The following is a 12995-nucleotide window of genomic DNA, read 5'->3' as shown; positions in this document are numbered from 1 at the left end:
TCATTGGCCTTAATAAGTCCATCACACACAGTCTCCAGCTTTGTCACACGTGAATCCAGGTTCGACATTGTCACATCAACTTCACCAAGTCTTTGTGTGCAAACAGATATGTCTTTCATGAGGTTGTTTAGTTTTTCCACCACCACATTTAACTCCTCTCGCATTATATTACGTATGAGGGCTGGAAGCTCCAGCGTGTTACACTCCTCACCCGCCATGTTACTTGCTCCCACTTGCTGAGATACTTCTTCACCTTGTTTTGGCTGTACTTTAGACTTCTTCGGAGGCATAACACAGCATAGAGTCTTTGTTGGTGGCAAACGTATATTTGGTCACTCTTACTGTTAAGAAAACACCACACTGCACGATTTTTAAACTAATTGTCAGAGCTCAGCGTTCTCACCGTCTACTCAACTCCGCGCATGATATAAATACAACATGTAGTGCACGCATTTATGAAGGGTAGGAACTGTATGGCTGTGATGGTGGCAGATTTTTTACCACCGCCGGTGGTGCGGTGTTATAGCCTATATATAAATAAATGAGGCTCAAACATTATTCACAAACGTGCGTGTTTAGAAAATCCGTCGTTGAACAAGCAGCCTACAAAACGCTAAAATAAATCAACGAAATAATACATTTAAATAAGAAAGTAGCCTAAAAAAGAGTTAAATGGGCTACTAAACAAACATCCGTTGCAAAAAACAACCTCAACAGCTCATCAGAATAACTGGCCCGAGTTCTCCTTCTCTTCCCCATTGCGCAGCTGCTGTTTTTAATAGCAAAGTAATTACATTTATTTTCGTTTCTTTAGTTTGTAAAGTTAATTTAGGAATATATTTGGAACATGTTTTATTTGTGAAATTCAAGTTTTTGTTTTTTAAAGTAACGAAAAAGCGGCCAGCGGCAGAGAGATCAATTTAGCCTTCTCAAATCATCACGATTTAAATTAAAATCCTTAGATATATAAAAAAAAACTGAAAGCATATCACAATATTAGTTTAATCGTTTAACTTAGATAAATGTGTACAAATAGGCGCATATCTAATCATTTGGACGGAGAATGAAAGCGTTGCAGGACACGAGGTGCAGGCGCCATGTGAAACTTTATTTTTGCTCATAAATGTAAGAGTAATAAATTTACTTTAAATTATTACTTCACTACTATAAAACGAAATAATTCAAATCGAAAACAAAACTATTTTATTAGCTATAGGCCTAATTCATAAAGATGCATTTAGGCTTTAAAAGCGCGTCCGAGCAGATGGCGAGTTAGGTTCGTCAATTTCATCTTTTGCGACACAGACTCAGACAATACTAGTTTATTAATAAATAATTTGAATATCTCCTTATTTTTCCCCTGCCGCATTCATGGTAATTAGGCTACTTTAGCTGGGGCTTTGCGGCCAGTTTAAGTTTACTGCGTGCATTTGAACGCGGAACTCTGCTGAAGGCACTTGCGCCCTGCTGCTGCTGTTGGTGGGACACTAAACTGTGTTTTTCTTCAGATATTTGTCTTTTCTCTTTATTGCGACAGGTGAATTGTTGTAAATTGTTAAGCACTGTGTTTTCATAGCATTCAGAATGTGGAATCGTGTGATTTAAAAAATAAATTTTGCGAAATTAGTGGTGTTAGCGCCTTTTGATAGCACTGCTCTGTAACATACATATTGGCTTGCTTGTGTACTTCGGCTTTCCATGTTCATTTGTTTCATATCCGAAATTTTTCCAGATAGCACTCCTGCTGTGTTCTTTATCAAACAAAGCCGGTCGCGGGGTCCTGCGCTCGCCTTTCTGTTCGCTTCACTTGAATGAGACGAGATAGACACTGTGGTCACGTGTGGTGTAGAAGTGAAAGTGACATCTCGGTTAGTATCGATACTTCGGGAAATAAGTATTGGTATCGTTCAGATATTTCAGATATTTTTGACAACACTACATTGGTTTAAAATCTTTAAAACCACGAACCTTTCTTCAGGTGAATCACAACAGATGAGGAGCACAGCGCATCTTAATGACGTCACATCACCAGACCAAAATAAAAGACCTATTCATACACTGATCTCTCACTGAAGTCTGCCTCGATGTCTTAGGAAATTAATAAGTGTACAGCTCAGACTGCCTCACCTGCATCGATTGCAACTAAAATATTATTTATCACTCTCAGCAAAGCATACTCAATGATATAAATAGACTTAAAACCTGACTGAAAATGTTCAGAAATATGGTATTTAGAAAAGACTGTAATTTGCCCAACACAACTTTTTCTAGTACCTTGAAGATTAAAAAATATACAGAAATAAGCAAATAGTTATTAAAAATAGACACGTCTAAGTAATAATTACTGCAAAATATAATTTGGTCTAAATTTAATAGCCTAAGAAAAAAGCATATAGATAAATAAAACATTTAAACTGAATATATTTTGCTTAAAGTGTGTATGAATACAAATGTGAAATCATGGTAAGTGTCACCTTTTGTCTTTATTAATGCTTCTGCCTCGTTTCTTTAATTGGTGTCTTTGTTCTTGCTGATTAATATCTGAGTTAAATGTGAAAGCAGTGGCTGAAGGCAAGACTTTTCTGATCTCTGTGATAATGAGTGTTATTATGCTCATTGGATTAGAGTTGCTGAAAATCTGGGCAAATTCCTGTAAATACTGCAAATCATTCACCTAAATGTACAGTTATATTCCAACAGCAATCAAGGAAATGTTTTTAAAGAAAAAAACATATATTTTTGTGTGTCATACGTATTCAAATGTATTGCAATACTTTAAAAAGTATGTGTAATATGTAGACCATAAAACTAAAGAAATATGGTGTAAATATCTCTGAATTGAATATTTGAATATCTCATGAAACCGGACTGAAGTTGTGAACATTTAGATTTCTTACCTGATAAACTGTAATTATCCCCAGAGACCGATCTGTCCATCATGGACATAGACCATTTTTTTCTGAAGTTACAGACTAATAAAACAGCTTTATGACTAACATTCAGTTGATTATTAATGGGGCAGACCTAGTCGGGTGAAAGTGAGTTTATTTTGTATATGTAAACCTTACATCAAAGCAAGATGGACCACATTTATCTGAACTTATCACAATTAGTTGTGGCAGCTGTAGTAGAGTAAGAACCATTTTCAAAAGACTTCCACATTATTTATTTTATATTCAAACATTTAACAGTGGCCATTTACATTGCATAATGAAATGAGACATGACTCTTTAAATGTAGTTTAAATCAGAGCACCAAAATGAGAGTAGAAAATGGTATAAAGAAAATGTACAGGACAAAAAAAAAATAGCTTTGAGAATGAAAACCAACCTGTTTGTTCCTCAGCATCTTCAAGTTTTCAAGTTTTATCAATCTTCATAACTTCATTCTCCTCTTTAATAAATTATATCTTTATAACTGTGATACGTGGATCACCAGGAGTTTTTCTGTGTTTGGACACTCTGTCCTGTTTAAGATGAGAATAATTAACAGAAAGAAACTAAATCTGGGTGCATCTCAGTGCACTAAGGGAGTTAGTCAGAGTGATGTTAGAGGCCTTGAATCACTAAAAACACATGGTTCATATTTATTAACCATAAATAAATCATAATAACAACAAGAAATAATTAACAAAAGAACAAGAAATGCACAAACATAATTTAGCGCACAATAACGTTTAGTATTACATTAAATAGATTCAACTTTTAAAAAATGCTATCTTTTGACTAAATATCTTCTCTTTGCATTTACACCATTTTGAGCAGCAGGTGTCATCAACTTGCGGTGATTGTAGCGATTCAAACCAGTGAATCATTAACTCGGAATATGGAAAAGATTTGTTTCTATACTGTAAAGTATACGGAAACATTTTAGATAATTAAAAACAAACATTTCTTCAGCTGAAACACAGGAGCGCGGCGCAGCCTTTTGATGTCACATCACCGGATCAAAATAAAAGTCTTGTTCACACACTGCTGCGTCTACAATCCAGAAAGTGAGACTGTGTTCTGGGTTGACTTTTCCAATTAAAAACAAATTATATGCAAATCTGTAAAATGTTATTATTGTTATTTCTTGTACGTTCATAAATGTATATGTTTAAAGAAAATTTCTTTTTTTGTTTTTAGGAAAGAGTTGATGTGTATGTAAACTCTTTTAATGGTGTGATTCTAATTATATAATTTAGTATGCTTTGGATTAATATGTGCCTCTCATTGTCTTTTGTTCTTATTCTGTCTTTGCATTTGTTGTTCTTTTGTTGCATAATAAAAAATAAATCAATCAACAAAAAAGTGCAAATGTGCATAGATATTTCTATCAAGAAAACACATACAAAAAAAAAACATGTCAGAGGTATTCAGAGTTGCTGTCTAATTGAGTGCTGAAAGTACTCTATTTCCCATTTATGTAACACACCCATCTAAGTCATGCATTAATTAATTTATACATTAATCCAATTTCCGTGTCCCAGCAGGCACACAAGGTCATTAGACATTTGGTTCAATTTTGGTTACAACGTTGTGCAAACAAAATCCTTTGTCAGTTATTCATCTAATGTCAGTTTTGATTTTTTTAGGTTATGTTGTAAAGTAACCAAATTCCAACATTTTCTAAACAGCAGAATAATAGAGAACAAAACCCAAAAAAATTGCGAAATAATATATCCTACAAGACCCTGAGAAGGTGATGAACATGCAAGAAAAGAAGGTGATGAACATGCAAGAAGAAATTATGACACAAAAGGGGGAGAGTGGGGTAAGATGAACCATTTTTTACTTATAGATAAGGGCAAAAAAGTACAATGAAAGCATCTAAAGTAATTAATTTACAGGATGTTTCCTATCAATTCGAATGATCAAAATGTATCTATTCCTGTGGCTCAAAACAAACCAAATTTTGAATTTCAGTCTTCAATTGTTTGCATTTCTGAAACAATATGTTGAACACCAAAGTTGAAACCTTCTCAAAAACAGACTAAACAGAGTTTGCAGTGTAAATGTTAACATTTTTGCTTTAAATGTGAGCAATATCAGATTTCTAGTGTGAACAGATCATGGTTCTGAACTGGCCCTCATGTGCAAACGAATGATACAAACAGGGTTTCCAGGTTATTAAACCAAAATCTACCTAACTGCTTCTCAGAACTACTACAACACTAGCCCAACCATGTTCAGGGGGTAAAGTCCACGTTAGAGTGGTTGGGTCAACCCACAAATTTGGAAAACAACCAGAGGAAACGGTGGGAAAAGTAGCCCAATTCCGCGAAGATATGGTGGATACGGATTTGGCTACACTTACGCAGCACACCGTCATACGGAAGTAAACATGGAGGATATAAAGTAAATGATTATGTGTTTAATAATATTCTGATTCTAAAATTATGCACAGGTAATATGAAAAATAAAAGACAAGGATGTGACAAAAGACAGAGTTTTGAAAATGTCATGATATGAGCCCTCATGTTTTGCTCGTATATAGAGTTGTAACTATAATGCTTGTAAGTTCTTACGCAACTGATATCATTGAGTAGCATGTAAAATCTTTTAAGTGACTGTTCACTCTGCGGTCACATTGCAAAACATCTGAAGGCTAAAAGTAGGCGATTTAGGAGAAAATCTTTAAAATAATGGGCATGTTAGTCCTAAATTTAGGACTCCTAAATGTTTTCACAAACCTTTCTGTGGAAAGAAAAAAATATCACAGAAATTAGAATTGTTTCCACTGCAAATACCATTAAAAATATTACAAACCATCGACCTTTAAGCATTAAAATCATTAACAAATGGTTTCCTATTACGTTTTTTGGACATATTCCATTAGGATGTAGTGGTCACCAATAGACGATGACCAGTTATCAGCAGAGATTAACAGGCACTATAACAGTTACCATTAAAACCAATACAATTTCTATTAACCAGTAAAAAAATTTTTTATGATGGTTTCCATTTTATTTTTATTTTATTTTATTTCTTTAGTAGCAAGGCTAAAATGACTGTTTCGGCTATATCTGCCTCCAAATTTCCCTTTGATTATTTCCTTGTTTTCATTAACAGTTTGGGTAAGAAGCTGTTCGCATGTCTTACTATCAGCATGAGTTTTCATGTTGACATCAAGGCAATATTTTGATATTTTCAATATTTTCATTGAGAACACATGAAAGTTTTTCCTCCACTGTGACTGTTTGTGTGTTTGTTAAGGTTTGACTTATGATTGAAGCTCTTTCCACATAGTTTGCAGGTGTAAGGCTTTTCTCCAGTGTGAATCATCATGTGGGCATTTAGGCATTGTTTATGTGCAAAACTCCTTTCACATTGAGAGCATGCGTAAGGCTTCTCTCCAGTGTGAGATTTCATGTGGTATTGAAGTTTGCATTTTTGACTGAAACTTTTTCCACACTGTTGGCAGGTGAAAGGTCTTTCTCCAGAGTGGATTCTCATGTGAACACTAAGGTTTCGTCTTTCAACAAATCTCTTTCCACACTGTTGACAGACAAAGGGTCTCTTTCCAGTGTGAACTCTCATATGGATAGTAAGGGTTCCTTTTTGAATGAAACTCTTTCCACACTGTTGACAGGTGAAAGGTCTTTCTCCAGTGTGAATTCTCATGTGGACTTTAAGGTTTTCCTTTCTGTTGTAAGTTTTTCCACACTGTTGGCAGGTAAAAACACTTCTTTTTGCTGTCTTTTGTGCTTTTGTTTCAGTATGTGAGCAACTATATGTTTTTTCTCCAGCCATAAAATCATGTTTCTCAAGCTGGAGATCATCTTCCTTTTCATTGAGTTCTTGACTCTCCTCTTTCAGTGTCATCAGGTCTAATGCAAAAAAAACAAATCCAAATTAACACCATTTTTAATTGCTCAAAGCAAACATTAAACCCAGCAACATTAAGATCTTATACAGACTTCAAATATATATATAGATATGTTTATCATGTCTGTGAGGCATGCATTTAGCTTTATTTTTTTAAGCACTCCTGTTCAAGAACGAGACGACAGAAAGCGCATCATTTTTGTTTTCTTTATTTTATAAAAACACTGCAACGTTTTTTGGTGTATTACTTTTTCCTTTGTGAGCAAAAATGACGGATAATTTTAAATTGCTTCCACTGAAAAAATGCAAATGATTGAGCTGGTGCCTCGATGACCTTCAAAGCGGCTTTATCTTCCACTCTCCACTCTGTCACTGTGTCAGTCACCGCTCTTTCGAGAATGAACCCAGCACAACTATGCAGACGTAATTCCCAAAACATAAGAAAAACGAAAGTTTCATACAAATTCTGAATGGATTATGGCATGGAAAGTGCAAAGCGCGCTCCCTTTATTATCACTAAAAGTGTCACAAATCTTAGTTCATAGAGATTTCACAACGTTCCGTTATAATCAATAAAGCTTTCTAAACTACACAATGAATATTTTATTTACATCGCGTCTACACTTAGTCAGGAGATGAACAACGCTGGATTGTTTGCCAGATCTTCAATTGGTTTGCTTTCGTTTGAGGGTATATAGCACCGTCTAAGAACAGTCCAGTAGAACCGGGCCTATATGGCTAAACACTCCAGTTGCAGAGGGGCTGTCGCTCAGGCTTGAACTTGTTAACTGTACCATCATCATTCTTTTTATATTTGAATCCGTCCATAGGCTCACCTTGCTCCATCTCTCCTCTAGCTCCCCAACCACTTTCCTGACAAATAATTCGTCACACTGCGCATGCGTGAAATGCGTTAAAAAATTTGACGTAATTAACAACAACAAAATAATTAACGCCGTTAACGCGTTATTTTTGACAGCCCTAATATATATATATATATATATATATATATATATATATATATATATATATACACATTAAGAGCTGGACATTTTTATGTGGATCAAATGAGTGAGTTCAGCTTTGAGAATGAAAACCAACCTGTTTGTTCCTCAGTATCAATTTTTCTATCATATTTTTATTCTATCGTCTTCTTTTTAGTCCCTGTTATTCAGTCGCAGGATAAACTCCTATTTTGGGCTTAAATATGAAAAGTAATATTTCTCTGTAAAGAAATTTAAAGTAAACATACAATCAATGATTTTCGCCAGTGCAGTGTTTTCCCCCTAAAGTGAAAGCATTTCATATTAAAAGACATGGATTTTTGGTTTTACATACTTCCTAATAAAAAAAATAAGATTTAAATCATTTTAAGAATTACATAACGTATCATATGATGTTCAGTTATAGGTTACTTGTGTGTTAACTAACCCTGCCTACTTAAAATTTGGTATTATCTTATTATTTTATCTAATTATCAGCGAACAGCTATAGAGAAATTAAACAGAATTAAATGTAAACTAAAACAGCATAGTCTTCACTGTAAGAATTAAACTTGATTTGTTTAATATTACAGCTACAAATGCTTTTATCTTTTGTAGTTTAACCATACAGACGGCAGAGGGAATAGTGTGAGCTGTTGTCGTTTTAGGAGCTGCATGGATCCAATATACTGTTACACACATATTTTCATGCTCAGCTGTTTTTGTTCACTTAAGACATAACTGATGATGGTTTATGTGAAAAATCATTATCAATAATCAAGTGCAGCATTTTGATCACATAATTTCACTGATTTGCACAGTAAGTTTTATGGAGTGAAACCGCTCCACTGGAAAGGGAATGGGCAAAATGGTGCACACTAATGGTTTAATCTTGATTATTGTATTTTCATAATCATTGGAAGCTGACATTGTATTTCAATTAATTGCCCAAATTTCTTGCAAGTAAATAACTAAATACTTTCTGACTTATTGGAACAGAAAATTGGCACAACAGAGACTGCTGCATAATTAAGTGATAAAAATTAATACTTTTAATTTTAGAAGCAGATATTGGGTTTAATGTTATAGAACTAAAATGTTCAGGCTAATTATTTATTATTGCTACAACCTAAAAGCATGATGCCATAATAACAAATGTCCAATGTGAACGCAGGATTTTATTATTTGTCTGGTCATGTGATCTCAACATATCTGTCCACAAACCGCTTTAATTACGACACTCATAAACATTCTCACAAATATCATTCATTTCTGTAGAGCTAGACATTTTAAGGATCAAGTCAGTTCAGCTTTGAGAATAAAAACCAACCTGTTTGTTCCTCAGTTTCTTCTTGTTTGACTCTGAATGTTTCTTCAATCTTTGCGTCTTCACTCTCCTCTTTAATGAAATCCATCTTTGTTTGTTCCTCAATATCGTCATGTTTGACTCTGAATGTTTCTTCAATCTTCATGTCTTCACTCTCCTCTTTAATAAACACCATCTTTATAATAGTGTGTCACGTGGATCTCAGTTGATTCAGGAGGGTTTTCTCTGTGTGTTTGGACACTTTTGTCCTGTTTAAGATTAGAGTAATTAACAGAAAGTAAATTATTCTCAAAAATAAATGCAAAAAAAAAAAATCTCTATGTGTTCACTACAGCGGTCTCAGACTAATAGTTAAAGGGAAATGACCTGACTAAAATAGATATTAGGCATTTATTATTTAGTTTTGGCATTCAATTATTTGTACATACCATTTAATAATTACACTTTCATGAAAACATTTGCAGTTTGTAAAAGTTATCATTATACATGTTTGTGTTTGTTAGTTTGTTGTCACTGAATGAGTCGATTCGAATCACTGAATCATTTTACCACTGATTCGGTTCAGATGACTCGGATTCTCATTTTCTCTCACTTTCTACTTGAACCATGGACTTGTATTTAAGGACCAAATGAGTCGCACAATTTCTGTTATTAATATGAGGGTGCACTTTACTCACAAAAATAACAAAACATTACAATGTTATATTTAAGATTGACTCGTTTATTTTGTGTTGCTTGTAAAAACGTTTAAACTGACAACAGTTGCACTGATTAAAAAACGTAAAAAGCACAAACCTTTCTTCAGTCGAATCACAACAAATGCAGGGCTAGAGGCGCCGCTTTATGACGTCACATCACCAGACCAAAATAAAAGTCCCGTTTATACACTGATGTGTTTTATCTGCATTTCCACAATTATTAGCATGGTAAATCTAGAAACTATTATATTTTAGTTTTTACCAAATTAATGTACATTTACAACACTATACTTTGTGTTTTCTTACCTTGACATTTATACCTAAAACAACTGCTTGTTATTTATTCACTTTTTCCCATTATTTGGAAAGTCACTGATACACTATCATGGATTTTTTTATTTTCCTACTGTGGCAAATGAGAGCACAAAAATGCATTTGCTGCAGTTTACTTTACAAAATCGACAATAATGATCTTACTTTCTTCTTTTTGTAATATTGAAGCCTGTACTCCAGTAAATTCCTTTTTGTTATTTAATAATTTGTCTATTTTTGTAAATGTTTTAGGTTTGGTTAAATGTAACTCTTTGACAGAAAGGACAACATATTTAATCGGTAATTATATAAAAAATGCATTTAAAGCTAGAAAATGTGCCTGTCATTCTCACAAATTAATCTAACAATGCTTTTTTCTTTTATTTAAGAATTCCATGTCAATAAATGGACCATTGTTCTTCAGGGCCTTCCACATTACCTCAGTGAGGATCCATCAGATTTACTCAAGTCAGCAGAGGTGGACTTACAGGTTAATATTATACCTTTGCTTAAAATAATGGTCTGTATATATGTTTAACCATGACCCTGTGTGTGAAATTTAAGAACTGCATAATCTAATTATGAGATAACAAATGCCACATTTTTTTAAGTTTAATTTCACTGTTCACATTGTCAGTATTAAATATATCGAGGTTATATTGTCATATGTAGAATAATTTAATGTAGAAAACAGTAAATTGCAAGCAGGGTCTTAAGATACTTGTCCTCCCTACATAATTTTCTGCAAAAAATTGTGTTATACAATATTTCAATAAAAAAAAAAACGACATTCTGAGTTAATATTTTGATAATACAATTACTGTAGGAAACCGACATTGAAGACCATGTGACTGCAGGAATGGATCTGGGCATTCTCCTAATGTCTGATGGAGATGATGCCTTTGACTACTTTGCCTTTGACTAATGTGGTTCTGGAGGAACAGATTGTCCTGAGAGATGTCAAAGGCCTCCCCCATGCTGTAGCTCTACTAGTCGGGCTGATTCTTGTGCTTAATATTGATTTTCCCCAAAAAACTACATTGCACATTGAGGTCATTCAAAAGATTTGCATTGGAGGTGACCAGTGTTCTGTAAAGGTACATGGACTGAAAAATAGACTCATTCGCAAAACTGTGTCGTGTGCTAACTGAAAACTATATGATGAGCACCTTTTTGTTTTGCATGATTTGCCTTTTGAATTTATGGTTATTGTGTTTTGAAACAATAAATGTTTAATTCATTTTGTCTTGACATTGGTTACTACAGGACCAGTTGGATCTTGTTGCATTTTAGACACTTTTATACTGTTTATACAGTATTATTGTTAATGCAGTATATTACTGTGTTTTAAACTGTATTGTTTTTGCAGTACATTACTCTGTATTTTTGCAGTATTATTGTTTATGCAGTATATCACTGTATGCTTCAGGAGGTAACTGGTCTGCCGTTTCCATTTATTATTAGTTGCTCATTTCCGAATTATCAGCAGCAGGTTTACCAGTTTTACACTGGCATTTTGAATGAATGCTGATATTTCTAAGTTTTAAAATTTCTATGTCTTCAGATTGACGCAGTTTCTGTTTTTTTTTTTTGGTTGGGATTTTATCAGTTTGAGCTGTCCCAGACCGTTTTTTTTTTTAACTGGTCTTGCTTCCTTCTTGATCACTCAGTTCATTTGGATACTTCTATTATATCAACAGTTCCTTTATAAAAGTCTTGGTGAATAATTAATAGCCATAGAAATATCCACAATAAAGGTTGTTACCCGTGAAATGATAACATTAACTTGGATCTTGATTTTGGTTTTATTCCACTAGTGCAGAACTCACACGGTACACATTTTGGTTGTTGTTGTTTTACTTGTTGTTAGTATAGTGTACATATGTGCATACGTGCGGTCAAACTGTAAACAGAAACAGTTCACAATTAATATCCAGATATTTTTTTTACATCACATATGCATTAAACACTATCACATTTAATACAAACAGATTTTTTGTCCCTTTTTTCTTTTTTTTATGAACAATCTCTACTGTAACAGACTTACGTTAAACTTTGCTAACTAAATGCAGCTTATTGCATGAATATCTCAATGTTCAGTAACACAAACGAACAACATATGTCTACACAAACAGCAAACACGTGTATAATATTAGCCGTTTAGGCGCTAATCACAAATAGCGATCTTCATAATTAACATCAGTATCCTCAAATTACTTAACACAAATATTACTCACCACGCTGGGAATATGAAGTAGATGTATGTACTTTCACGTGTAATCATTAGTTTAACAAGCTACAGCCGAACAACATAGCTCTTTTCTTTTGCGATCACATGAGTTCACCGAAAAACAACGTTCTTAAAGGGGCAGCGCCCAACATCCCGGCCCCAATGACCCAAACAGGTCATTTAAAGAAAAGAAGGGTGATGCCTCAACTAAACTAGTTCAACTAATAAAACTGGCTTCCAGGAGGCAGATTTTATCCACAGGACGGTTGAAGACTCCTGCCTGTGTTTTCACTTCCACAGTACGCACAAGTCCATCTGTACCTGGATAAACTTGAGTAATCAGGCCTAGTGGCCAGTGATTGCGTGGTGTATTCTCATGCAGAATGATCACAAGATCTCCTACTTGAAGATTCCGCTTTGGTTGTAGCCATTTCTGGCGTTGTTGCAGTGCAGGCAAATATTCTTTAAGCCATCTCGACCAGAAGATATCTGCTAGATACTGGACCTGGCGCCATCTGCGTCGGTAAACATCTTGTTTAACGAAGGCTCCTGGGGGTAGAGTTGGACCAGAACGGAGTAGCAACAGATGATTTGGGGTGAGTGGTAAAGGATCTGATGGGTCTTCTGAGAGTTTAG

At 34.4% G+C, this 12995-nt stretch overlaps 1 protein-coding gene across 1 annotated transcript; it reads right to left on the bottom strand.

Moving 5' to 3' along the window:
• Positions 1 to 4795: 4795 nt before the first annotated feature.
• Positions 4796 to 9363, bottom strand: LOC141341215 (uncharacterized). Its single transcript, XM_073846366.1, has 2 exons — positions 9123 to 9363; positions 4796 to 6811 (listed from the first exon to the last, which is right to left on the bottom strand). The coding sequence occupies exons 1-2, from the start codon at positions 9292 to 9294 to the stop codon at positions 6141 to 6143; spliced, it is 843 nt and encodes a 280-aa protein (XP_073702467.1). The 5' UTR covers positions 9295 to 9363; the 3' UTR covers positions 4796 to 6140.
• Positions 9364 to 12995: the final 3632 nt, after the last annotated feature.

The sequence above is a fragment of the Garra rufa genome, chromosome 1 (assembly GCF_049309525.1).
Source record: "Garra rufa chromosome 1, GarRuf1.0, whole genome shotgun sequence".
NCBI classification, from domain to species: domain Eukaryota; kingdom Metazoa; phylum Chordata; class Actinopteri; order Cypriniformes; family Cyprinidae; genus Garra; species Garra rufa.
This window is presented reverse-complemented; position numbering and strand designations above follow the sequence as displayed.